A 23329-nucleotide genomic window follows, 5' to 3' on the forward strand; every position below is an offset into this window, starting at 1 on the left:
TTTAATGTTTGTCAGGAAAAAGAATTAAGGCAGCATTTGCAACTCTCATGGCTTTCCAAGCACAGGATCAACAAATTGATTTTTATAATAATAAAAAACGATTTGAATAGATGTACTATTTAACGAATATTACGGACGAAGATCACATAATACGATCATTACTAGCTATAGAAGAGGGCCCTTCTAAGCGAATATAATCATACAAAATCCCTTGAAAAGGACTTGTGTTTCTTGTTTGCTTTAGAAAAAAGGTATTGTTCCCCTGCACAAGTAGAGTGCCTTGTACATCAACGTTGAACAGCCAGTACAGCCCGTGAATTCCATGCCTAGCAATTGTGTTCTCCTTTCCAATCTCTCCACTCGAGAACAAAGGTGGGTTTGCTTCTGAGTTATTTACCCGAATCTGACAAGAACAATTAAACCCAAAAAAAAAAAAAGAATTGTGAATGTGTAAGCATGAAGAGATATGCGCAGAGCTCTGTGGAAAAATTTAGTATGAAGTGATATATACTTGCAGCTCAGCAGAGTGCACAGACGCCAGAGCCAGTCGCAATTTGTAGGTCCCATTCGTATTCACATTATCGAGTTTGAAATTAATTCGCCATGTGGTTTCTTGGTATGTGTTGTTATCTTTCTTCCTGCGCAGTGGCGCAACAATTCCGTTGGTATACTACCAAAAGGACAATATTTGCTCTGCACGTAAAAAATTAAAGCCAACGAACAAATATTTCCTCTATTCATATTTCACACATTTATGCATTTGAAAAAATAATGATGCCAAAAAAAAAATCTGATTGTGTATAATATATAGGGCTCATATTATAATTATACTCATTTATTACTTCCCCACTGTCTCACTGTGAACGCATGAACTAGTTTTACTGTAGCAAAATATAGACATTACCAAATTTGCCTTCAAGTAAGAGGTGTCTTTAGCTGCATTTTACAGCTCTTCATTAAAAAGTTGGAAGACGGAGGGGAAGAGAATTACCTATTAACTTGAGCAAAGAACCAATCTTTCTTGTAGTCACTGATTCCTATGGTGTAGACCAAGTCTTCATTTGGATACAATTCTGCATACCTCTCCCACAATCCATATTGCCTATACCTGCCAAATTTAGGGACTGTGATGCATATTTCTCCCTTTTACCGAAGTCAAAAGAAGATTCAAGTGATAATGGCGGACCAACAGTTCATAAACCCCAGCGAAAGAGAGAACATTCTGTGGTAAAATAGGAAAGATACACACCTTCTGTTTAATCATAACTATTATTTCAATTGGTAAGGAAACTAACCTATCTGGATGATTGACATAAAGTCTGTTAATGTACTTGGGATTTGGATCTGGGATATAGAATTCAGCTGCAGAGCGATCAGGGGTTCCTATTTCCCACAGTGTAGGGCCATCTCTTGGAGGCTCATAAACAAGTTCTCCCACATCATCTTCACAACCTACTTTACATATTTGTCCCATTCAATGATCTTAGACTTTAGTATAACAACACGGTATATTTGAGAATCTTAACTATTTCAGTTATGGGAAAAGGGAGAGCAACACATGGTTCACTTTCCAATTCTCCCAAACAGACTCTTTTAAGTGCTCATGAACCATGACTGAGAGAAAATATATGTATCAGACCTGAGGTTATGTTAATGACATTGTTATATCGATAATCGCCGATAAACCCAGTGACCCAGGAGTAAAGATTATATTGCCCGGGCCGTATGTCAGTGATTGTGAAGTAGCCTTTATCATCAGTGATGGTCCAAAACTGATAACCCTGCTAACACATACCAACTCGTATTAGTTTCCTTCTGTGTGGCGCAAGATTTCAGTTCTTCGCTTTAGAACAGAAAAACAAAGGAACTGAAATATCACCTTGCATTCTATCTGCCAAGATCCGGCATCTCCTACGGCAGCCAATCCCACATAAGCCCCACTCGCTGGGACGCACCCATCCGTGATAAACCTATTCAAAGTTTAAGTTCACTGATTAAGATGAAGATTTTACACATATACATACATGTAGAATGAGGTAAAGAAATATAGTTAGTGGGACAAAGACAGTAAATCATGTGTCCAATACTTTCCTTTTGGTTGCCGAAAAGCATTAATCGATACTAAGAACTAGAAGAAACAGAGGGAAACAAGTGTATTATGAATATGGAGAGATCCGCTTTTTTAAAAGGAAAACTTGGTAGCTAAAGAAGCATTTCAGATGATGTGTTTGGACTTCGGAGACATACCTGTCTCGTACCAGTAATCTGCCTTTAACCTTGCCTCGTTGGTCAGATGCGGGAAAGTCCTCCGAAGCTGGAAATGCATAGGGCCAGCTTTCAACTTCATTGACCATCTGCAATTTTATTTTTATTTATTGGAGTTCTTCCGTGACAATGAACGTTGAATTTACCATGCGGACAGGAAAATGGAAAATAATGAACAAGAGAACCTGCTGTTTAGCGTCTTTCCATAACATGATCGGGCTTCCTCCATTAGCCATAGAATTAAGGTATATGAAAATGGGCCCATACACTTTCTTCCATGGCTCTCCTGGCCCAAATTTCATTACCAGATCTGCTCCTGAATAATGCGTGCTATGAAACACCTAATCCAGGAGATCCAAAACAGACAATTGAATGCCGGTCAGAAAAATATCGACTATTGGGGGTTTTTTTAAATTAGGTTAAACGAAAAGGGTGACTCACGGAGAGTGTGGTGGGGCCCACGTGGAAGTAATGAATTGCTTGAGGGGCCCAGCGGATCGGAACTCGTAGCTAGGGGTGATTTGCCAGAACCCAACAAATTGATCCATGCAGATCCAGCCATGAACCCTGTTGTTGCGACTCTCGCACGAGTACTGATACTTGTCGTCCACCTAGTCACACAATTTCGCCCAGTTTATGATCTCCGAACAGAGGAGGGAAAAAGCCCAAGTAGTATAGCTTTGGGCTCGTATTGGCATAGCCCACTCGTCCGACCGAGTTTTTTATTAAAAAAAAAGCAGATTTACTCACACCTCATCATATTTTTACCATAATAAATTAATAATAAAAAAAGGTTTAATTGGGTTTGTTCCATGAGATTGATTCAGGTTATGAGAATTGAATGGCATGCTAGAATAGAAGTAAGCTTCAAATTCTTAAAGAAATGTATAATTAAACTTTCTGTCAACGAAAAAATCCAAAAAATAAGATGTTGAAAGAAAAATCTGTGTGATACCCAATACGTCGAAATGTGCATCATTCTCTCTGAACCTACCTCCCCTTGGAATTCAGGCTCAACAGGATTGACAAGGAGGACGGCCTCGGGGTAGGCTAGAACTTGCCCTCTTCCCTCTGACCGGTCATCGGGCAGCGGCATGAATCTTTGCCTATTGTCTGCTACAACCATGTAATGGAACCTTTACAGTTTATACGCACCAAACATATCAGGATCATCGATTGAGCTAACGTTTTTTTTTCCCAAAGTCTGAGGATCTAAACCTACTTGTCTTTCCGAAGCTTAAATGCAATCCGAGTGTTGTCAAGATTGAAGGCAGGCCATCCCTTGAAACGCTCGTATATTGCATATGTGTAGAAGCCCGATGAACCACGAAGCATTATGAATCTACCAAAAGTAAAAATTTATTTAGCTCTTCAAACAGAGCAAAAAATTTAAAAATGGAGGGCTTGGTTTGTGAAAGAACTATGGAAGCTCGAGTACCTTTTATCGATATTGAGCGGCGGAATCTTTCCCTCAAGGGAAGGCAGCCATGTTCTGGTGAATGACAACTCTAACTGTTCTTCGTTTTCAACAATTACTGTAAAATTTGCGGCTTCCAACCTGGATAACCCTCACCATTAATTGGGTTCGAAGTTCAATCATAAAATTGGAATGGTTTAAGAACTTTACCTGTCCAATGTACCCTTTGTTCCTTTTTTACCAGCCTCGCCCCATACAACATCCCAGTAACTGTACTCACACCAAAGAAGAATGTAAAGAGGGGAAAACTTGAAATGTCAGTATGGTACGCTATTTGATAGCTATTTCATGCACGTCAAGTGTTTGTGAATTTGCTTAGGTGAGAGCTTCCCGATGATATGATTTCTAACGAGCGGTAGATTAAAAAATTGGTATACCCTCTGTCAAATTCCTTGTTTTGAACTTCAAGCAAATTGTCAACTCCGTTGTATTGGATTCCGGTGACTGATCCTTCAGGATTTGATAGGGTGACTTGGACTATGCCATTATCCATCACAACCTGGGCAGAGTATTTACATATATACTTGCTTATAAAACTGATATAAGCTATTAAGCAGGGGCTTACCAATGTTAAGAAAACAGATGGAGTGTAAATTGCTATCCTTAGATATTAAGGAAATGTAGAGGATGTTTTACATGCTTATCTTGAATTTCCAATCGCACTCCTGGGGATGACACGATGCACATTAGTCTCTTGGAATGTCCCACAATCTTCACTCAATATTATCATAAATTCGATTCTACTGCAGCTTTATTATTTTGCAGAGAATAAAAGCATGCAGAAAATTTCAGAACAGAGGATTATAGAAGATTAAGTGAAGAAACCTGGATAAGGAACATAGCCCCGAACCAAAACAAGCAGCAGCATGAAGAACAGGAAACGGTTGGCGAGGATCATCGTCACCATCGATCGTCCTCTTCCGAGGCCTCACTCTCTCTGGGCTTTTCTTGATGACAAAATATTCAGCTTCCTAGTCCTTGTCGGTTTTCTACGCAAAACCCACATACCTTTCATTAGCAGACTTGACAAGAATGCCTTGCAATTGAAAATCTTCATTGGGAGCAGGAGAATTAGGTGGAAGGTAAATTGAATAACATTTTATTTGACTTGACATTCTCATTGGGAGGGTGGCTTCTAGATAGGATAACGCCATGACTTGTGAGCTTAAGAGCAAAAGCATATTGCAGTTAGCCACTAAAGAAAAGTGAGGCTTTCAAATGAAAAAAAAAAAGGGGAGTATTTATTAGGTGGAACGAATCTAAAGGTTTAGTTATGCTAGTTAGGTAACAGGGAGGAAACTAGAGCCATGTGAAAGACTTTTTTGTGGGGGAATATTGGTGGGTTAGTTTTCTTCAACTACAGACAAAGCATCTATTTTTTACCGACAATTTCTCTGTTCAATCCGTTTTGGCCTTTTCTTCGTCGGCGTGACTCCCTGGCACGGCTGGTCACGGGTGTGCAAGCTTGAAATCACATGAATAAACCAAGGAATATAAGAGGGTAATTGTGCTTACGCAAATGGTGTTTTGCAAAGCAGGGTGTACGGAGATTTGAAGCGGGCGCCTAATGTGGGCACCGATCAATTATCAATCTGCGCTATTAATTTGATTTGATTTCATCTTAAATGATTTGGATTGTAGAATAACTACTCATTAATGACTTCCTTCGTGGTTTTAAAACCTATATGCCGTGCAACTGCCTTATTTATTAGATCCCTTTTAATTTGAGAGTAGCATGTATCTATCGCCGAAATAGCGGACAATGGATCTATTCCTTTTGACTAGGAAAAAAATTCCCTTTTTTGTGTTTGGATCGATGAATGATTTGTCCATTTACAAGGTTAACGGTAAACAAGATTTCACTTTTCATTCAAATGCTACGTATCACTAAATGATCATATAAAAAAATTGAGTATAAACAAATTTTATATTCTCAAACTTGGGAAAAAAAATTCACTGAGATGACAGTTCACGGCAATATTTGATTATCTAATTAAATTTAGTGATTTTGATTTGAAACCTATCGCGTTAAAATTTGATCTCACGAATTATAATAAAGATCAAGTAACAACAACAACAAAAAATCAGCGGAAAGAAGCTAGAAATTTGCCCAATAAGTTTCCATTTTATGAAAGTTGATGGGTATTTTAAGATGATTATTAGACATGTACACGTGGCGCTCCATCATTGCAACCATATTCCTAATGGAAAGGGGGTGGTGCTCTTATTCCTCTCTGGTGCTAAATTAGCGGCGGTGCTCTTCATACTTACTCCCTCAGAATCATTGTTTCTGCAATGAAATCATGCCATCCAATTATGACTATAACTAAGAGGATCCCCCAAAAAGGATTGCGCATAAATATGGTATATGGCTCGCATCTTGCACTTAGATGAAGGCGGTCCCCGCACGATCGAAGTCAAACATAATTTCTCAATAATATATATGCAAATTAATTGCCATAAAATTTTTCGTCCTAAACTATTATTATCTTCCGATCTTTCATATAAGAACTAGTTGATTAATTTGAGTAGATTAAGAAAATTAGTTATATTAGTTATTTATAATAAATAAATATTATCTTTCTAAAATATATTTGCTATTTAAATATATTAATTAAAACTATTATTATTATGAAGGCTACGTTAAGAAAAAAAAAGATAAATACGAGAGACAAAGTTAATTGGGTTTTATATTTATAATCAAAATAAAAGTTAAACAAATTTTATATTTAGGGCCAGAGATAGTATCATGTTTGGGTACTTTTCCATTGCTTATAGCGTTGTGCATGCAAATGATGCGTGTAACTGTAAAGATAAGTGCCTTTTTCCATTTGGAATCATGATTTGGTTACATAGAAATACAATATAATGAGAAAATAGGGGGGAGGGGAGAGTAAATTGGAAAGAAAAAAAAACAATCTCATAAAATTAAATTTAACTTGCCTTTTTCCATCGGAATGATTTGCATATCGTTTTTGCTTATTTTCAAATTATTCTGTTAGAAATTCAAAACAACTCAGGAGTGTTTGGTATCCTCAAAACCACAGTTTCAGAAGCACTTTTCCGCAAAACAAGATAATCTCCTCCACATATTTACTTCGTAATCCATAAAAACACTTTTAAAACCATAATTTGGTTTCTATCCAAACACCTCCTCAGTCTCAAATCTGGTCGTCGGAAGCAGAGGAGGGAGGGCCTTCTAAACGAATATAATCATACATAATGCCCTGAAATGGGCCACTGCCTCTTGACTGAGTCAAAAAGATGGTATTATCTCCTTCCACGAGTCGAGCACCTATTATGTCCACAGTGAAAAGCCAATACAGCCCATGAATCCCATGCCTAGCAATGGAGTTATCCCTCCCTATCAACCCACTAGAAAACAGAGGACGAGGTGCTTTTGGGTCATTAACTCGAACCTAAAAATATCATATAAATCATGTATTTATCGGTTCAAGTATAAGAGAGAATTTAGTATAACCAATACGTGAAATTAGTTTTTTTTTTCCCTCAGTACCTGCAGTTCAGAAAATGTTGCTGATGCCAGAGCTATGCGAAGTTTATAGAAACTTCTCTTGTTCACTTTGTCCAGTTTGAACTTGATTTGCCACGTGGTTCCTTGATATGTATTATCATCTTTCTTCCTGCTAAACAGAAGGATCAAATTAAAAATTCATGGCGCCAGGGTTTACTAGTTGTGAGACAAATGCTTAGTTCTTTCAATCGAAAAAATGAATGGCACACTAATGGTAACAGAAGTATGAAGAATTAGTTACAGACTTTTGTACAGATAAAATTGAAAATTGGGAAAAGTTATAGGAACTATCAAAATAATTTAACGTAAATGCTTTGCAAAAAATAAACGAACCTGGTAACTTGAGCAAAGAACCAATCTTTGGCGTAGTCGCTAACACCAACTGTGTAGATCAAGTCTTTGTCAGGGTATAACTCCGCAAATCTCTCCCATAACCCATACTGTCTAAACCTGCCAATTATAATCGCGTCTTAATTAAGTGAATGAATTACATAGTCATTTTCCTTCCAAAAAAAATTCAGTTCCATGTATGATATATCATTATATTTTTGGGCCAATCCACATATCAAAAATTAAATAAATGGGCGACCAACTTGTCAGGATGATTAACATAGAGCTTGTTGATATATTTGGGATTGGGATCAGGAACATAAAACTCAGCAGCTGTGCGATCAGGGATGCCTATTTCCCACAATGTTGGACCATCTCTAGGAGGTTCATACACAAGGTCACCTACGACTATGTAACAACCTGTTTTTAACATATTTCAGTATTTGTGGGGTCAGGACATACGTAAACCAAGCGTATTGAAGAATCAGACGAAGATTGTCTGAAACTAGAAAACAGAAAAGAAGGATAATGGGTATATTTAGCAGTACCTGGAGTTATGTTCATAACCACATCATATCTATAATCACCAATAAAACCAGGGACCCATGCGTAAAGATTATAGTCACCGGGGCGTATATTGCTGATGGAGAAATATCCCTCATCGTCTGCTTTGGCCCAAAACTGATAATTCTAATAACCAGTAAAATGCCATATTTGAGTCATTGAAAGACAGATGGTGCTGTACGTTATAATGAAAATGAGATCACTGACGGAAGAAAAGTTTCCATTTTCAATAATCACCTTGCATTCTCTTTGCCATGATCCAGCGTCTCCTGGTGGAGCCAAGCCAACATAAGCCCCTTTTGCTGAGATATTGTCATCTCCAACATAACTATATCCATTGTTATTACCAAAAGACAATTAAAGCGAGCAATGTTCCTCATGCACATCTTATCAAAATTTTTTATAAATACATGCCTTGCGGACAAACTTTTTTGAAACCCAAACTTCCAATTATTATCATGTTTTCGTTGAAGGTCTTGACTACCAAAATCTGTGAAACAAGCAAAATTTACACTAGAGCACAAGATGGCAGCAATATCCGCTTGCTTCAATCAATTCGACAAACAGGTTTAGGTCATCATCATCTTTGATTCAATTCAAGGTTCCAACGAACAAGAAAAAATAATGCGTCAAAAGAGCACACCTGTCCCGGACGAATAGTCTACCATTGACATTGCCACGTTCGTCCCACTTCAGGTAATCTTGTGAGGCAGGAAAATTGTAGGGCCAGCTTTGAACTTCTATCTGCATCTGCAAGTTTAGAATGTGTATTTTTTGTGTCACGAAGCTATATATGTGTTAGATAATGGATGGAGGTATATATGATATGTAAGGGAAATCCTGAGTTGAGACCTGAAGTTTAGCGTCTTCCCATAGCTTATTATATAGGTTGTCTCCATTATCGGAAGAATTCAAATAGATGAAAACTGGACCAAAAACTTTCTTCCATGCCTCGCCAGCTTTGAATTTTGGCACCAGATCTTCTCCGCTATAATGAGCGCTTAGAAACACCTGATTCCCTCGTTTCAGAAGACACCCATTAATTTACAATATTCACCTATAATGAAGGGATGGTTCATGCATAATATGTAGGTTAATGCTTCATGTTGTCTGGTTTTCACTATGCTACGCCCGTGAGATTGCATTTGTATAACGAGTTTCAGTAGATAATTGAACATTTGGAGAAGACAATTAAATCATCGATCAAGGAACTACTTACCGCAAGAGTGGTGGGTCCCACATGGGAAGTCAGGTTTTGCTTGAGGGGTCCGCCGGATCGGAACTCGTTGCTGGGAGTTATTAGCCAGAATCCTACCGCCGGATCGGTGCAGATCCACCCATGCACCTTGCTATCTTTGTTGTCGCATGAATATTGGTACTTGTCGTCCACCTATGCACACATCACATGCACTTCTTAATTTAAAAGTATATTTTGCTGAAATATTATACGGCGCCACCTTTTGCCGAAATATTATATCTTTCAGAATTATCACATTTTATTAAACTTTGTTGTAATTCTTCAGAGCAATTGCTAATATTAGTGCAAATCAATATTCTAGTTGGATCAATATACTTGCTAATGACTTGTTCAAAATATCAATATCAAGTCATTTTATCGTTAACCCCTTGAGATGCTAGTAACTTCTTTTTTAATAAATTACTTCGAAGGATGTTATGAGCAAAAGCTACGCTTTATTATCCACATGTTGGTAAAAAGGTTAGACAACCTTAAAGAATATATTATTAGCAATTGCACGATGTATACGAAACATAAATTTATAGCATAGACCTGGAAACATTTCTGCAACGTCAACTCCTTTTAAATGTAATGTTTTGTTAATTACAGAACAAAATAAGCATCAACATTTTTTGTTTGGAGGCTTGCTAGATTTCGCTTTTGGCTATTGCTATATATCCGCAAGAACTTAAATTAAAGAAATCATAATTATCAACCGATGATCATTTTAAAATAAATCTATAGTATTACCTCTCCTTTCAATTCAGGCTCGACAGGATTAACAAGAAGAACAGCCTCAGGATAAGCAAGGGGTTGACCTCTCGGTGGGTTTCGGTCACCTGGAAGAGGCATGTTTCTTTGTCTATTATCTGCCATTGCCATGTAATGAAACCTGCCCAAATACCATCATTATACAGTATACATTAATTACATCCGTGTGTGTATTATTTCACTCTATTTCTCATTCGCACTGTATCAACCTGATGGAAACTTAACGAAGGCAACTGAAATAACTTAGAAAAATCAAGCAAATATGAAAGGTGCATATATATATACTTTTCTCTGCTGAGCTTGAAAGCAATTCTTGTTTCGTCGAGATTGAAAGCGGGCCAGTCATCTAAGTGTTCGTAAATACCATAGGAGTAGAAGCCAGAACAACCGCGACACATTATGAACCTGCTCACAAAAATTATAATAGCTAGTCAGATTCTGATGACTGATCCGCATTATCTTATAATTTACGAACGATGTAATTGATAATGGTTGATTATAACGTTAATGACCTTTTATCGATGTTTAAGGGAACCAGCTTGCCTTCAAGTGAGGCATCCCACGTTCTTGTGAAGGACAACTCAACTTGTTGTTCGTTTTCCACTATCACTTTAAAATTGGTTCCCCTTATGCTGCAAATGAACGACTCATATTGTATCATATGCGAGGAGTGAAAACAAGAAAAATGGAACTCGTGAATAGAAGGGAAAGACAAAAGACATACACATCAAATGTTCCACTCGTTCCGGGACTTGTCGGTGAGCTCCACACAAGATCCCAGTACCTATACATCAAGAAAAAAGAGTGGTCAATTAATATGTTTTGTTAAGAACAAAAGGAAGCAGCTTATTCTTTTTTTCTTTTGGGAAAAGATTAGTTATTAAACAAGTAGGACTTAGCAAAGTATACTCATAAAAAAAAAAAAGGACTTAGCAAAGTATTTAACATTATATACCATCTGGGAAAAAAATTCAATATAATATACCCTCTATTAGATTCCTCGTTCTGATATTCGAGCAAGTTGTCGATGCCATTATATTCTATTCCAGTGACGATTCCCTCAGGATTTGACAACGTGACCTTTAGTATGCCATTGTCAATCACAACCTGCACCATGAATTTAATTTAATTTGAAGAATGCATCTTAACAAGAAACGTATTTGATGAACTGAAGTTTAATGTGACCCCTCGATTCATAGTGCAAGAATATTCTATAATGAACAATAATTAATTAAGAACAGTATGAAGATGAAAAGAACATCTTTATAGCTAGAAATAAGATTTCAAGTACATGTCTATCTTCAATAAGCAGGTGCACTCCTGTTAGCGCCATGATGGTACTCTCACAGAGTCAGAGATGAAAGGCTTCGAAAATTAGAGTTCTCTGAGAATGGCTTAGAACATTTTGTCGATGGGAACTAAATAGTGGGTGGCCTTCGTTAGAATGAGAAGCTTTTTCAAACACGACTTGAGAAAACAAATTGCGCTTACGTGTTACTGCACAGCAATCTGCCAATAGAATTTGGGGAAATCTTAGGGGACTTCAAAGGATTGGTTTAGTTTTCTTAAACTAGCAAGAAAGCATTCTTTATTAGACTCTCGTTTAATCTCTTTACTTCGTCGCCAAAGCAGTTTGGTGTGTTTAGATAAAAGCGTACAAGTGAAGAAGCAGCAGATAAAAAATGTGAGACAGCTTTACTTTTTCCTTTTCCTTTTTTCCTGTTTTGGTTTCCCCTTGTCTATTTGATTGAGAGTTAAGCCGCAACCTCGCTCGGTAGAGCTGCTGGGAATTGACTTTTTACTCAGATTCAAGAAAACTATAAACGTTGACAAAAGAAATATTAGAATCTCAATGTTCACCAAGTTGCTCCTTAATTACCAAATGAGTTTATAAATTGAGCACGCAAGTTTTCTTTAATGAAACAAAGCTGCATGGAAAGTTGGAAACCAATGGGCACTACTGTATTTATAGATTTTGGTTGAGCTCGATCTTATAGCGGGGAAACTTAAGGTTTCTTTTTTTTAAAAAAAAAAAAATTATTGTTACTACTTAACATTAGTCAATATTTGTTAATAACATCAGCTAGTGGTCCTATGAGCGCTACCAAATGAAATAGAACCGATGTTTATAAAACAGCTGGCCCTAGAGCAGTTGGAACAAATCAGTCAGGAGAGATTTCTTACATATCCCTTTAATCAGCATTGCAAGTTGCAACCAATAGTTTGATAAATCTGTAACTAACAAAAGAGTATAGCTAAGCATATAACAACCGAGCCATACCTGTATTCACCACAATTCATTACATGGAAGTATACCATAAGCAAAGCAACTACAAGTGGTCCTTCCTCTTTTTCAGGAAAAAAGAGGGCTGGGGCATAACTAGACGTTATCCAGTTGTGAAAAATTTAAGTTCAGATCTATCGCCATGGACCACAAAGTGTAACCTAAGCAACCTAGATATGGCATTCTAAAGATGGAAGATGTCTACAGAAGTATGGCTGTGCATAAATTATCTGTTTATAATATGTGACAAGGTTGCTGTCTTTATAATTCAAGCCATAAGACTTGAGTACAAAAAATGACAAAAAATAATAATAATAGAATATAGCGTTATCAATAACTGACATTCCAAGGGGACGTATGCGCCCACAAATTTGTACCAAATGGTTCTCTGTCCTAATGTTTGACTTAAAAGGATATTAAAGTTCTTCTCTAAAAACAAGGAGGGCCTTCCAAACGAATATAATCATACATGATTCCCTGAAAAGGGCTGTTGCATCTTGGTTGCGTTAAAAATATAGTGTTTATGCCATCAACAAGAGCAGCACCTGGTACATTCACATGGTACAGCCGATAGAGCCCATGAATTCCATGTCTTGCAACTGAGTTGTCCCTTCCTATTAATCCAGTGGTAAAGAGGGGACGCTTTGCATTTGGATCATTTATTCGAATCTTCACAGAAAAATGTATATAGTTTAACATAAAATTTTGTTAGTATTTTGCACAAGAACCAGACAAGAATTCCCTCTGTGTGCGTGGGTGTGGTAGAGATTGAGGGAAAATTACCTGCACCTCGGCTAACGTTGCAGATGCAATTGCAACTCTTAGTTTATATGTACTTCCCTGAGCAACATTACAGAGATCAAACTTAATTTGCCAAGTTGTACCTTGAAGAGTGTTATCCTCCTTCTTTCTACAGTTGTAAAGGCTTGAAAAATTAGTCTATGTTCTGTAATCTTATAACACAGAAATTCAACCAGATATCAAGAAGCAGGTATTATACGATTAGTCAGCCACGTTATGCAAACAAAAATCGATGGTGGGGACTCAAACCTGGGAACCTGAGCGAAAAACCAGTTTTTGGAATAATCACTAGCACCGACTGTGTAAATCAAATCAGCATCAGGATACAGTTCTGTATACCTGTCCCACAGTCCATACTGCCTGAACCTGCCAGTTGCAGAAAAGAAATGAGACCTAAAGGCATGTGAAAACGAAGTACTTTAACCAATCCTTGAAAGAAGGCTCAGTTGGAAGAAGAAATATTTAAAAATTATTCGTGTTACATGTAGCATAAATTCAAAAGTGTGCAAAAAAAAATAATATCAATATATGATGCAAAATCTACAACAAGTTGTACTATTTACAAGTCACGAGCACAGTACAACTCAAACTCCATGCGATGCATGAGGCTCACTAATGATTTTAGCAACTAAAGAATAAATGGAAGAAAAGATTGACCATTCAACCACAATAGTAGCTAACCTGTCTGGATGGTTGACAAAAAGCCTATTGACGAGAAGCGGATTTGGATCAGGAATGTAAAATTCTGCAGCAGATCTATCGGGAATGCCTATTTCCCACAGCGTGGGTCCATCCCTTGGGGGCTCATACACAATTTCACCCAATTCGATATAAGAACCTGCATTACAGTATGTGCATGTTGATCATATGATGATAAATGATCTCAAATTCAACAAGTTGAGGATGCAACACCTGAATCTATCCTCATCAGATCGTCAAATCTGTAGTCCCCAATAAAACCAGGGACCCAAGCATAAAGGTTGTAGTCCCCTGGACGTACATTCTTAATGGTAAAAAATCCATTCTCATCTGCTCTGGTCCAGAATTGATAGCCCTGACAGGATGCAAAAGTTAGAATATCATCTGAAAAGGGGGCATCTTTTAGCACTCCAGAATAGAACTCTCCTGGTCCATTCTCCCTTAAATCCTAAACAAAGGTAACATCTAATGATTATCTTCCTCTTAGAACTTTGTTTTACATGATATATGTTTTCCAAACGAAATGCCTTAGTTAGCAAGATTGCTACAATCTCTTTAAAATTAGTTAGCAAGATTGCTACAATCTCTTTAAAATTAGTTTGCAAGATTGCTAAAATCTCTTTAAGATCATTGCAGCACTACAAAAGACAGCTCTTTTCAGAAGCTTGATCCAAAGAACCAATAATATGCTCTGTAAGACACTGCAAGGGATTGTCATCTAGTTCAATTTAGTCCTAACGAGCAATAAGAAAAAGTAACACGGTCCCACAAAATCCGTTTTTTGAAAAAGAAAAAAAAGGTGTGATTCCCCCACCCTCACCCCAAGAGAATAAAATAGAGTGCAACCTGCATGCTATTCATGTAACTAAACCGTTGGGTTTCAATAAATGAGAGGAGTAAAGAAAACCTTGCATTCTCTTTGCCATGACCCTGCCTCACCCGGTAGGGCAAGACCAACATAAGCACCAGTTGCTGGGATCAAATCTGTGCTGATGCACCTAAAGATAAATTTAGAGTAGTTTTAATCCAATTGCCCGGACAAGGGTAAAAAAGCAACCACAGTCTTGCTGCAACTCATTAATTGACTTATACTCCTCATTCAACTCAGTAAATTTAAAGTGAAAAAAAAAAATCCTTGATCCTCACTGATTTTTTTCTTTTGTTGTAAGAAAATCATGAATGTTGTGAATAGATAATAATTGTAGCTATAAGAGCTATATGTTTGAAAATTTTCAAGGAGTAAAACCAAGTGTGTATGCCAACCACACCAACTCATCCAAAAATCTTATACAAAAGGGAAAAAGTTTAGATAACGAAGGCCATACCGACTGCTTACCTGTCTAACACATTTAGCCTACCACTAATGTTACCCCGTTGATCTGACTTCAAGAAATCCTCTGAAGCTGGGAAAAAATACGGCCAATTTTGGACTTCAGTCGTCATCTGAATATTATTTTCCGTCAGTCTCTCACAAAACCTCACCATTCAAATCACTCTATCTACCCCATCACAAGAGGAGTGCAAGAGTTCCATGGCAAACCTGTATCTTTGCATCCTCCCAGAGCCAGAGTGGGTCATCACCAATTGATCCAGAATTAAGATAAATAAATACAGGACCAAAAACCTTCTTCCATGGTTCACCACATCTAAATTTGGGATCTAAATCTTGTCCAGCATAGTGTGAACTAAGAAACATCTGAAGATGACAATGTAATTTATGTTATGACATTGCAATCAGATGAGATCACTTAATCTCAATTTGTGGTGGCACTCAGTTAGCAAGCCATGCCAGGAAACTGTCATAACGCTCTAAGATCATTCACTTACAGCAAGTGTGGTAGGGCCAACATGTGAGGTCAAATTCTGCTTAAGGGGTCCACCAGAACGAAACTCATCACTAGGTGTGATCTGCCAGAATCCCACCGGTGGGTTGAAAGATATCCACCCATGGACCTGATTTTTCATGTTAATACATGAATATTGATACTTGTCATCCACCTGTGCATGAAGAAGTCATATCAAAACGCAATGGATCACTTCATAGGCACTGAATCTATGAAGAGGAAACCATCTTTATATCCTTTTCAAATAGCCAAATGAAAATGATCTTGGTGGACCCTTCGCACTCAAAACTTATTGGTTCCACCAACATTTACATCGATTTAAAATCTTAAAATATACTATTGCAAGATTTAAGATGACAAAAGAAACACTAAAGGAAATCATTGCAACAAGTACCTCGCCTTTGAGTTGTGGATTTTTGGGATTGACTAGCAGGACAGCCTCAGGATAGCCCAAGGGCTGGCATCTTCCTGGTAACCGATCATCTGGAAGAGGCATAATCCTTTGCCGACTGTCTTCTATAGCCATGTAATTAAACCTATATACTTCTTTGTTAAATTGGTTGAACATCTAAAAATAACAAAGAAAGATTGCCTATCGTCTCATGTGACCATCTTTGCTCACCCTTGAAATGTCATCGTCATGAACATAAGCCATAGAGAGAAGTGCTAAAATAAATTCTGCCTTCAGATTTGTACAATAGAACTGTTGTTTTTCTTGCAAAGCTATCTCCAAGTTTTATCGCATAATTTAGAAGTTAAATTTTAAACAAAGAAAGCATCGTAAAGTCTAGTTGAGACAAAATAGGAAAAACAAACCAAGAATGAGTAACACTATTTTCGTCAAACTGTATTATCTTTTATAGTCCTTTATTTTTGCACAAATATAATCCATGTTTTTTATTACAAAGTGTGATGCATAAAGCGTGTAAAACAAAGTGTGATGCATAAAGCGTGTAAAAACAAATTTTTTATTTACTTGTCTTTTCTCAGCTTGAAAGTAATCCTCGTTTCACCAATATCAAAATCCGGCCATCCAGCTAAGTGCTCATATATTGCATAAGAGTAGAAGCCTGATGAACCACGGAGCATTATGAATCTGAAATTCACCACTTACAAATATTAATTCTGCAGCCAGCATTTGAATAAAAAGGAAATGATCTACACTATCTGAGCAAGGACCTTTTATCAATGTTTAAGGGAACAAACTTCCCCTCAAGAGAAGGTTCCCACATTCGTGTGAATGAAAGCTCCACCTGTTCCTCATTTTGAACAATAACTTCAAAACACGTCCCTTTTATCCTGGATCATAAATGAATGCTTCACATTTAGTTTGCATGTGATCATTCTGAGAAAAAATGATATATATCAATAGGATTTTTAAAGGGACACAATATAAGATAGAGGAGTTTGAGAACCAGTTTTCAATTCTACTATGGTCTGATATTGGGGGGGAAATCTCATTTTAATGGATGCATTTTTTCTGAAAAATTGACAGGACTGGAAATTTTCATAGACTTCCAGGGCAAGAGTGAGAAGCATCGCCATACACATCAAAGATTCCTTTGCTTCCTGGTGCACTCCAAACAAGGTCCCAGTACCTAGATATTAAATTGAATGCAAGATCAACTTCCAGCTCAACATATGTCAACTACCCTTGATATTTACACAATCGTTAAAAAATCCTTTTAATAACATGAAGGTTAGAGTTCATTGTTCTATGCAAAAAAATAAAATTTTGTTTATGAATCAAATTCTCACACCGCATACCCTCGATTATTCTCATTGTTAAGGACCTCAAGCAAATTGTCGACACCATTATATCGAATCCCGGTAACAATTCCCTCAGGGTTTGATAAGGTAACTTGGAGTATGCCATTATCCATCACCACCTGCAAATATAAGTCAAATCTTCAGAAGTGTTCTGGGCAGTATAAAGGTAAATCTAGATTCTACAATGGAAAATTAGAATAAGAAGCGGAAAAAATTGAACAAATCAACTTACATGACGACCTTGAAGATGCCACCGAACCCCTGGGGTCGACATGTTGTGTTGTGGCTTATCTTGACTAACTTGCTGCGATCAGTAAAATTCTCGAGTCTAGGTCGAGAGTCCTGCAGAATTTAAAGGAAACATTTTCACGAGATGACAGAATCGATCGATCATCACTTCTCTTCCACGTGAATTTTCAATGCATGTCAATGTGATGCAATAAAAATTTCCATATAAAGGAAGAGAAACGATTTTGAATATATATTTACGCTTCGTCTTCCAGAAATATTAGTATCTTTCATGAAGTTCGGTTTCCTCTCTCAACAAAAACATGGAGCTTAGGATGGTAATCAATGATTCTGTCCTCGTCACGTGAAATAAATAGTTGACATCTCCATTTAACTTCCTAGACAATGACTCAATTACAATTGAATTAGATCATTTTAACAACCAAAAGAAATGGCCAGAAATTACAGGGGGAGAGAGATTTTACAGCAAAATAAATTCGCCAAGACATCAATAGCTTTCATGATTTGTTATAGAAAAGGAAAGTTGACGAAAACGGAGCCAGAGACGCAGCAGAAAGTATGATCTCTTGGCCGCAGCAAGCGCAGAAGTGACGACTTAACAGAAAAGGAAACAGCAGGAACATTACACAGTACACAGTGATGGCATCCACGGTGCCGCATAACGGAGTCTACGAAAATATTTTTTTAAAAAAAATGTTAAAAGCATTCCTGATTTCCCCTCTTCAGACGGCAAAAAAAAAAATGTGAGAGAGAATTTCCCGCCTGGTCATTTAGACAGATGGTCCCCTCATTTTACTTCTTTTTCAAAAAAAAAAAAAAAACATTCGAATGGCCAAAAAGAACCATTCTCAATTTCTCACCTCCAGCGCGTATGAGAAAATAATCTAGCAATAAAACTCACCCGACAGGCGAAACGGTTAATTCATGTGCTCATACTCCTCCGTCCCTTCTTAATTAAAAACATGAGCGTTTCTGACTTTCTTCTAAATACAAAAAATGTTGGACCATTAATTGTATTAAATAATTAAATTAGTATCATTAATAAATCATTATGTCAAATATTTAATATAAACATTTTTTGGAAAAATTTTTAAACTTATAACATATCTAAGAAATTTAACTAATTTTAACCATATTTTTTCGGTACTCACAATTCGATTATTTATCTCGTGTATGAACGGAGGACAAAATTTTACTGATACTACAAGGGAACAAAAGGAAGCGCTATTGTGATAGATGAGTTTATGCATATGCCGAAGTGCTGCAATAGAATATAGCGAAGTATAAATCGCAATAGGTCATATGACTTATGCTGGATACGAATAGTTCGAAGCATATAATCGTAGAAAACATGCTCAAAATCAGCGGCTAATGCAAATCACTGTGCTCCGTCCTCCTCTGGAACAAAATAGATCCAACCAAAACAGCAACGCCAGTAACCGCTACAGTGAGTAGAATATGACTTTTTGAGTAGTCATTCTGCGGTCGCCTTCTAGCACCTTCATCTCTTTCACGTGCCCTCGCATCCCTTCAGACAAACATAACAAGCAAATGGTTCAATCACAAGGAAGAAATGCCTTTCGTCAGCATCGCCACAGGATGCATTGCAAGGGAATAAATTTCCCAACACAGAAGATTCACTTACTTCATAAAACTTTATAACAAGCCTTTTCGAACTCATTTACTAGGCGGGAAAATCAAAGACAAATTTGGCTAAATATTCTCACATACGATGAAACTTATCGAACAGATATATCGAATATCAAATAGATGGTATTTAATTCAACGTTCATATTGCATAATGTCCATGACACCGATATTACTATTTCATCCATCTCCATCCATATGAGCGACATACAAAAGAGGGTAACATATATTCTTGCTCATAGAAGAGGGTAACATATATTCTTGCTCATAGAATGCTTGCAATATTATAATAACCATAACATAACGGTTTTAATTTTGGAAATACTGGTGATTTTGAGCACAAAAATCAATTAAAAGGAAAATTCAATAACACCTAACAGGAATGAAATTAAATAATGATATTTCCAAGTTCCAACCTTGAAGATCCCACAATATTATCTGGGATGCCATTGCACCTGGCTTCATGGTTGTCCCTTTCACATAGCCTGACATATCTATTACAAAGTTGACAGAGTTCTGTTCGGTTCCCACATACTTCCTAAGAAATATGAACATCATACTAAGATTAGTGCCAAAGCGCATGTCCATCAATATGGAGAGACAAAGCCTCTAAATTTAACGTCATTAGTGAACACTACCTGATGCTCAGCCAGATCAATTGCTGGCAATGGGAACTCACAGAACTCACAGGTGACAATTCTCTGTGGGCAGCTTTCACCTTCGTGGATTTCTAGCAGATTGCGCTCCATTATCTTGTGGCACATCGAACAGGCAACCTGCATAATGAACAACTCTTCTGGAAAACCACTAAAATAAAAATGAAATGCATATCTAACACTAAGATCACGAACAGCCAGATATTATTTTACATGATAACATCACAAATAGCTGGACCCACAAGGCAATAACTACGCACTTGGCATGGTCAGCTATAACAGATTGACAAGCATTTTCCATTGTTGAAAAAGAATGACTAGAGGACTAATCTCAATTATTTGTTCCAACAAAACAATGTTGAATTGAGCTCCGCAAATTCAACAGAGGTGATTTCTGTGGATTGGTCTCCGATACCAAGAAATTCTTAACATTGACACGCCTCAGCAGACTAGAGGATTCAGTTGCTTTGTGTACACGTCAAAAGGAAAGCATCACAGCAGCACTCAAATTTCATTAAGAAGAAGTTGGGGAGGCTATTTCAAGAACATGAAAATTTCAGTGATGTGCCTGAGGTGGACGCCATGATGGAGATAAACTGATACCCAGAAAAGTTTAAGGAGCTGAAGAGTTCTTGGTTCAAGTAAGAGTTATCTAGAAGCTATTCTATTATGGGGATTGGTTCTGGCATCCAAGCAGCCCAATACCATGTACGTAGCCAGTGAAAATGCCTTCAAGAAACCTCCATCAAAGCCTTACATAAACAGGCTTCTGCCCTAATGAAAGGGATCTTGCTAAATTACCCTCAGCCAACCCAATATTCCCACCAGAGAACCCAGTATAATACCTGATAAATCCCATTAGACAACCCAGATAGTGATACAATCCCTGTTTACAAAACCATTACCAGTTCAAATGCATGTCCCAACACCAAATAATTCAAACAGCTAAAAGGAAAGTGGATGAAAAACAAAGGCAAGGCCCCAGTTATTGGCGTGCAGAACAGAGGCCATGCCCATGAGATTGTGTATAGAAAAGGAAAGAGAATGGAGCAACAGATTGGTGGACAATCTCTCATCAGATCGACACAAATGGGAGTACAGGATGAGGGGACTTAATCTGTGAGACCATGCATTGAAGAGGAAGGGGAAATAGCAATGGTATTTTCAGAAGAGAACTTTTGGAAGAAGTTTGTTTTGCAGCTATTACTTCAACAGCTACACAGTTGACCATGAAAGTGCAGCAATCATGAACAAGAGATGAACACATGGGCCTTATCTAGTGGCTCCAGAATGATAATACTTCAAGGCCCAAGTATTCATGTCTTATAAAAGCTGCCTATCAACAGCATTTAAACCTTTTTGAAACTCGAGCACCATCAAACCCACAGCATGGTGCGTTTAATGGCTAATTGCATCCATTTTGGTCAAGTTCCAGATCGGCTATTAACTGCCACCAAGACTTCAATTTTTGAACTGGTAGCACCCAAACAAAGACTCAGACCGTTTACTACAAATTCCAGCCTTACATGAGACAGATTCACGTCTTTCCTTTGACATCCACGTCAACTCTTGTATTCCTATTTCCCCCTTTTCACTTTATCTCCACGTAACATGACCTTCATTGATTTTTTCTACCACTTCCTTTGAATTTGAATCGGAAAGAAGAGAGCAAAAAGACAAAACTTCACATACCTGTGCATGAGTGTTTAAAAAGTGATCCTCGGAGTTTCTTTTTGAAATCATATCACCACAAATTTTGCATTTTTCAAGGTTCCGGGAGCAATGGGCGTAATGCAGAGCAATATTTGCAGCAGGGATAGCACGATTACTGTAACATTAGAAAACAATTCATCAACAATTTCTGGCTGAAGGCAATCAGAACACAAACAACTACACTTCGATGCAATAAACCATGTCTAGGGGAAGAGAACCTTCAAAAATTTTCCTACAACCACCCAATGATATCGCAAAAGTAGGCTAACACATGAGCGTAAGAGAAAGTTCGTCGCCGCGAGGCGATCCTTCAAGTCAAATTGCAGTTTTTCAACCGCCTTAATGGGTATGCAAAACCATTCTACACGAGCACACAGCCTACGAAGCAAGTAGTCCCCAGATTCCCATCGAATTAAGCGATTTTAGCTCAAAATTCAGAAGGAAGAAAATCACAAATTCGTCAACAAATTTGGGGAAGGCAAATAAGGAGAATTATCCGTAAATCCTATGTTTACCAGTGAGCACATATACTAGTGGCGTCATCGGACACAGCAGCCATGGCGGAAGAGACAGAAATCTGAAGGTTGTTCTGCGATCAAATCTTCAGAAAGCAAACGTAAAAATTCGAGGGGTAATGAAGCACTTGCGTACGTAGACGGTGGGGGAAAAGGGCACGGATAGAGAGATTTTATTAAAACTGGAGACCCACGTTGTACCAGAAATTGAAATTCTGGCTTCAGGCGGCCCAAAAAGAGATCGATAGCTTCGGTTAACGACTTGCGTTGGCAAGGAATTTTGACATTTTGTAGACACTCTGCCCTGGGCGGTCTAACTGCCGGTTTTGCCGTGCTATCATTGAAAAAGAAAAACTTTTTTGGGCCATAATTGAAAAATGAAAACTTGTCCGATCGAAATTGTTATTTCTACTTTTTTGTTTGACCTTTTAGTGTTTTTCTGAAAACCAGATTTGTCTTTTTGTTTATTGCAGTTGCTTTTTAATATTGGCTCTAAGCACTTTAACAATTAACTCTGACTTAAAGACCATTTTTATGCAATCTTAAATCGAATATTTTTTCCTGCTCCTTCCTGATAGCATCCGGGGAGAAATTTAGATCCTCAAATACTTCTGTTATTTTTTAAAATAAAATTTGCAATTACAACCTCAATATCATAAGATCGCAATTTAGTAATTAATACTACTTCCAGTTCTTAATATAAAATCTCGTTTTACTTTTATCTTGATCTTAGATATAATATCTCAATCCATTTTATCTCTTATATTTATATATTTTTTTTTAAGTAGTTCTTCTAATAAGAATAGTTTTCGTCAATACACTTGATTAGTAAAGATACTTTAAAAAAAATAACACATGTTTATTACAAATAGTTAACTTAACATATTTTTTTAATCCTCTTAAATTAATCGACTAATTTTTATAATTAGGATTGAAGTTAGTGTCTTTCAATTAAAAAGATATAAGCCCTTC

At 37.3% G+C, this 23329-nt stretch overlaps 3 protein-coding genes and 1 pseudogene across 5 annotated transcripts; all 4 read right to left on the minus strand.

The window, feature by feature from the left end:
* Nucleotides 1-67: 67 nt before the first annotated feature.
* Nucleotides 68-4826, minus strand: LOC114757308 (rhamnogalacturonate lyase B-like; annotated as a pseudogene).
* Nucleotides 4827-6903: 2077 nt separating this feature from the next.
* On the minus strand, nucleotides 6904-11554 carry LOC114757359 (rhamnogalacturonate lyase-like). The gene is made up of 15 exons (XM_028946383.1): nucleotides 11471-11554; nucleotides 11165-11286; nucleotides 10904-10963; nucleotides 10692-10811; nucleotides 10465-10584; nucleotides 10159-10300; nucleotides 9391-9561; nucleotides 9024-9182; nucleotides 8815-8921; nucleotides 8409-8499; nucleotides 8156-8297; nucleotides 7871-8027; nucleotides 7611-7727; nucleotides 7260-7386; nucleotides 6904-7161 (listed from the first exon to the last, which is right to left on the minus strand). The coding sequence occupies exons 1-15, from the start codon at nucleotides 11510-11512 to the stop codon at nucleotides 6904-6906; spliced, it is 1935 nt and encodes a 644-aa protein (XP_028802216.1). The 5' UTR covers nucleotides 11513-11554.
* Nucleotides 11555-12661: 1107 nt separating this feature from the next.
* LOC114757360 (rhamnogalacturonate lyase) lies at nucleotides 12662-18266 on the minus strand. Of its 3 annotated transcripts, none has more exons than XM_028946385.1 (15): nucleotides 17810-18266; nucleotides 17575-17696; nucleotides 17355-17405; nucleotides 16987-17106; nucleotides 16784-16903; nucleotides 16202-16343; nucleotides 15791-15961; nucleotides 15514-15659; nucleotides 15300-15416; nucleotides 14871-14961; nucleotides 14177-14318; nucleotides 13946-14102; nucleotides 13514-13630; nucleotides 13247-13373; nucleotides 12662-13132 (listed from the first exon to the last, which is right to left on the minus strand). In XM_028946385.1, the coding sequence occupies exons 1-15, from the start codon at nucleotides 17849-17851 to the stop codon at nucleotides 12893-12895; spliced, it is 1905 nt and encodes a 634-aa protein (XP_028802218.1). In that variant the 5' UTR covers nucleotides 17852-18266; the 3' UTR covers nucleotides 12662-12892. The 3 variants fall into 3 exon arrangements, with proteins under 3 accessions (XP_028802218.1, XP_028802217.1, XP_028802219.1); XM_028946384.1 differs by having other exon boundaries at nucleotides 15300-15406; nucleotides 15504-15659; XM_028946386.1 differs by lacking the exon at nucleotides 17355-17405 and having other exon boundaries at nucleotides 15300-15406; nucleotides 15504-15659.
* Nucleotides 18267-19032: 766 nt separating this feature from the next.
* On the minus strand, nucleotides 19033-22602 carry LOC114757283 (TRAF-type zinc finger domain-containing protein 1). Its single transcript, XM_028946281.1, has 5 exons — nucleotides 22358-22602; nucleotides 21822-21957; nucleotides 20112-20249; nucleotides 19890-20011; nucleotides 19033-19354 (listed from the first exon to the last, which is right to left on the minus strand). Exons 1-5 carry the CDS (start codon nucleotides 22399-22401, stop codon nucleotides 19195-19197), a joined length of 600 nt encoding a protein of 199 aa, XP_028802114.1. The 5' UTR covers nucleotides 22402-22602; the 3' UTR covers nucleotides 19033-19194.
* Between the last annotated feature and the right edge of the window lie 727 nt (nucleotides 22603-23329).

Source organism: Neltuma alba, unplaced genomic scaffold (assembly GCF_004799145.2).
Source record: "Neltuma alba isolate B1F8T4 unplaced genomic scaffold, ASM479914v2 tig00010592_pilon, whole genome shotgun sequence".
NCBI lineage: Eukaryota > Viridiplantae > Streptophyta > Magnoliopsida > Fabales > Fabaceae > Neltuma > Neltuma alba.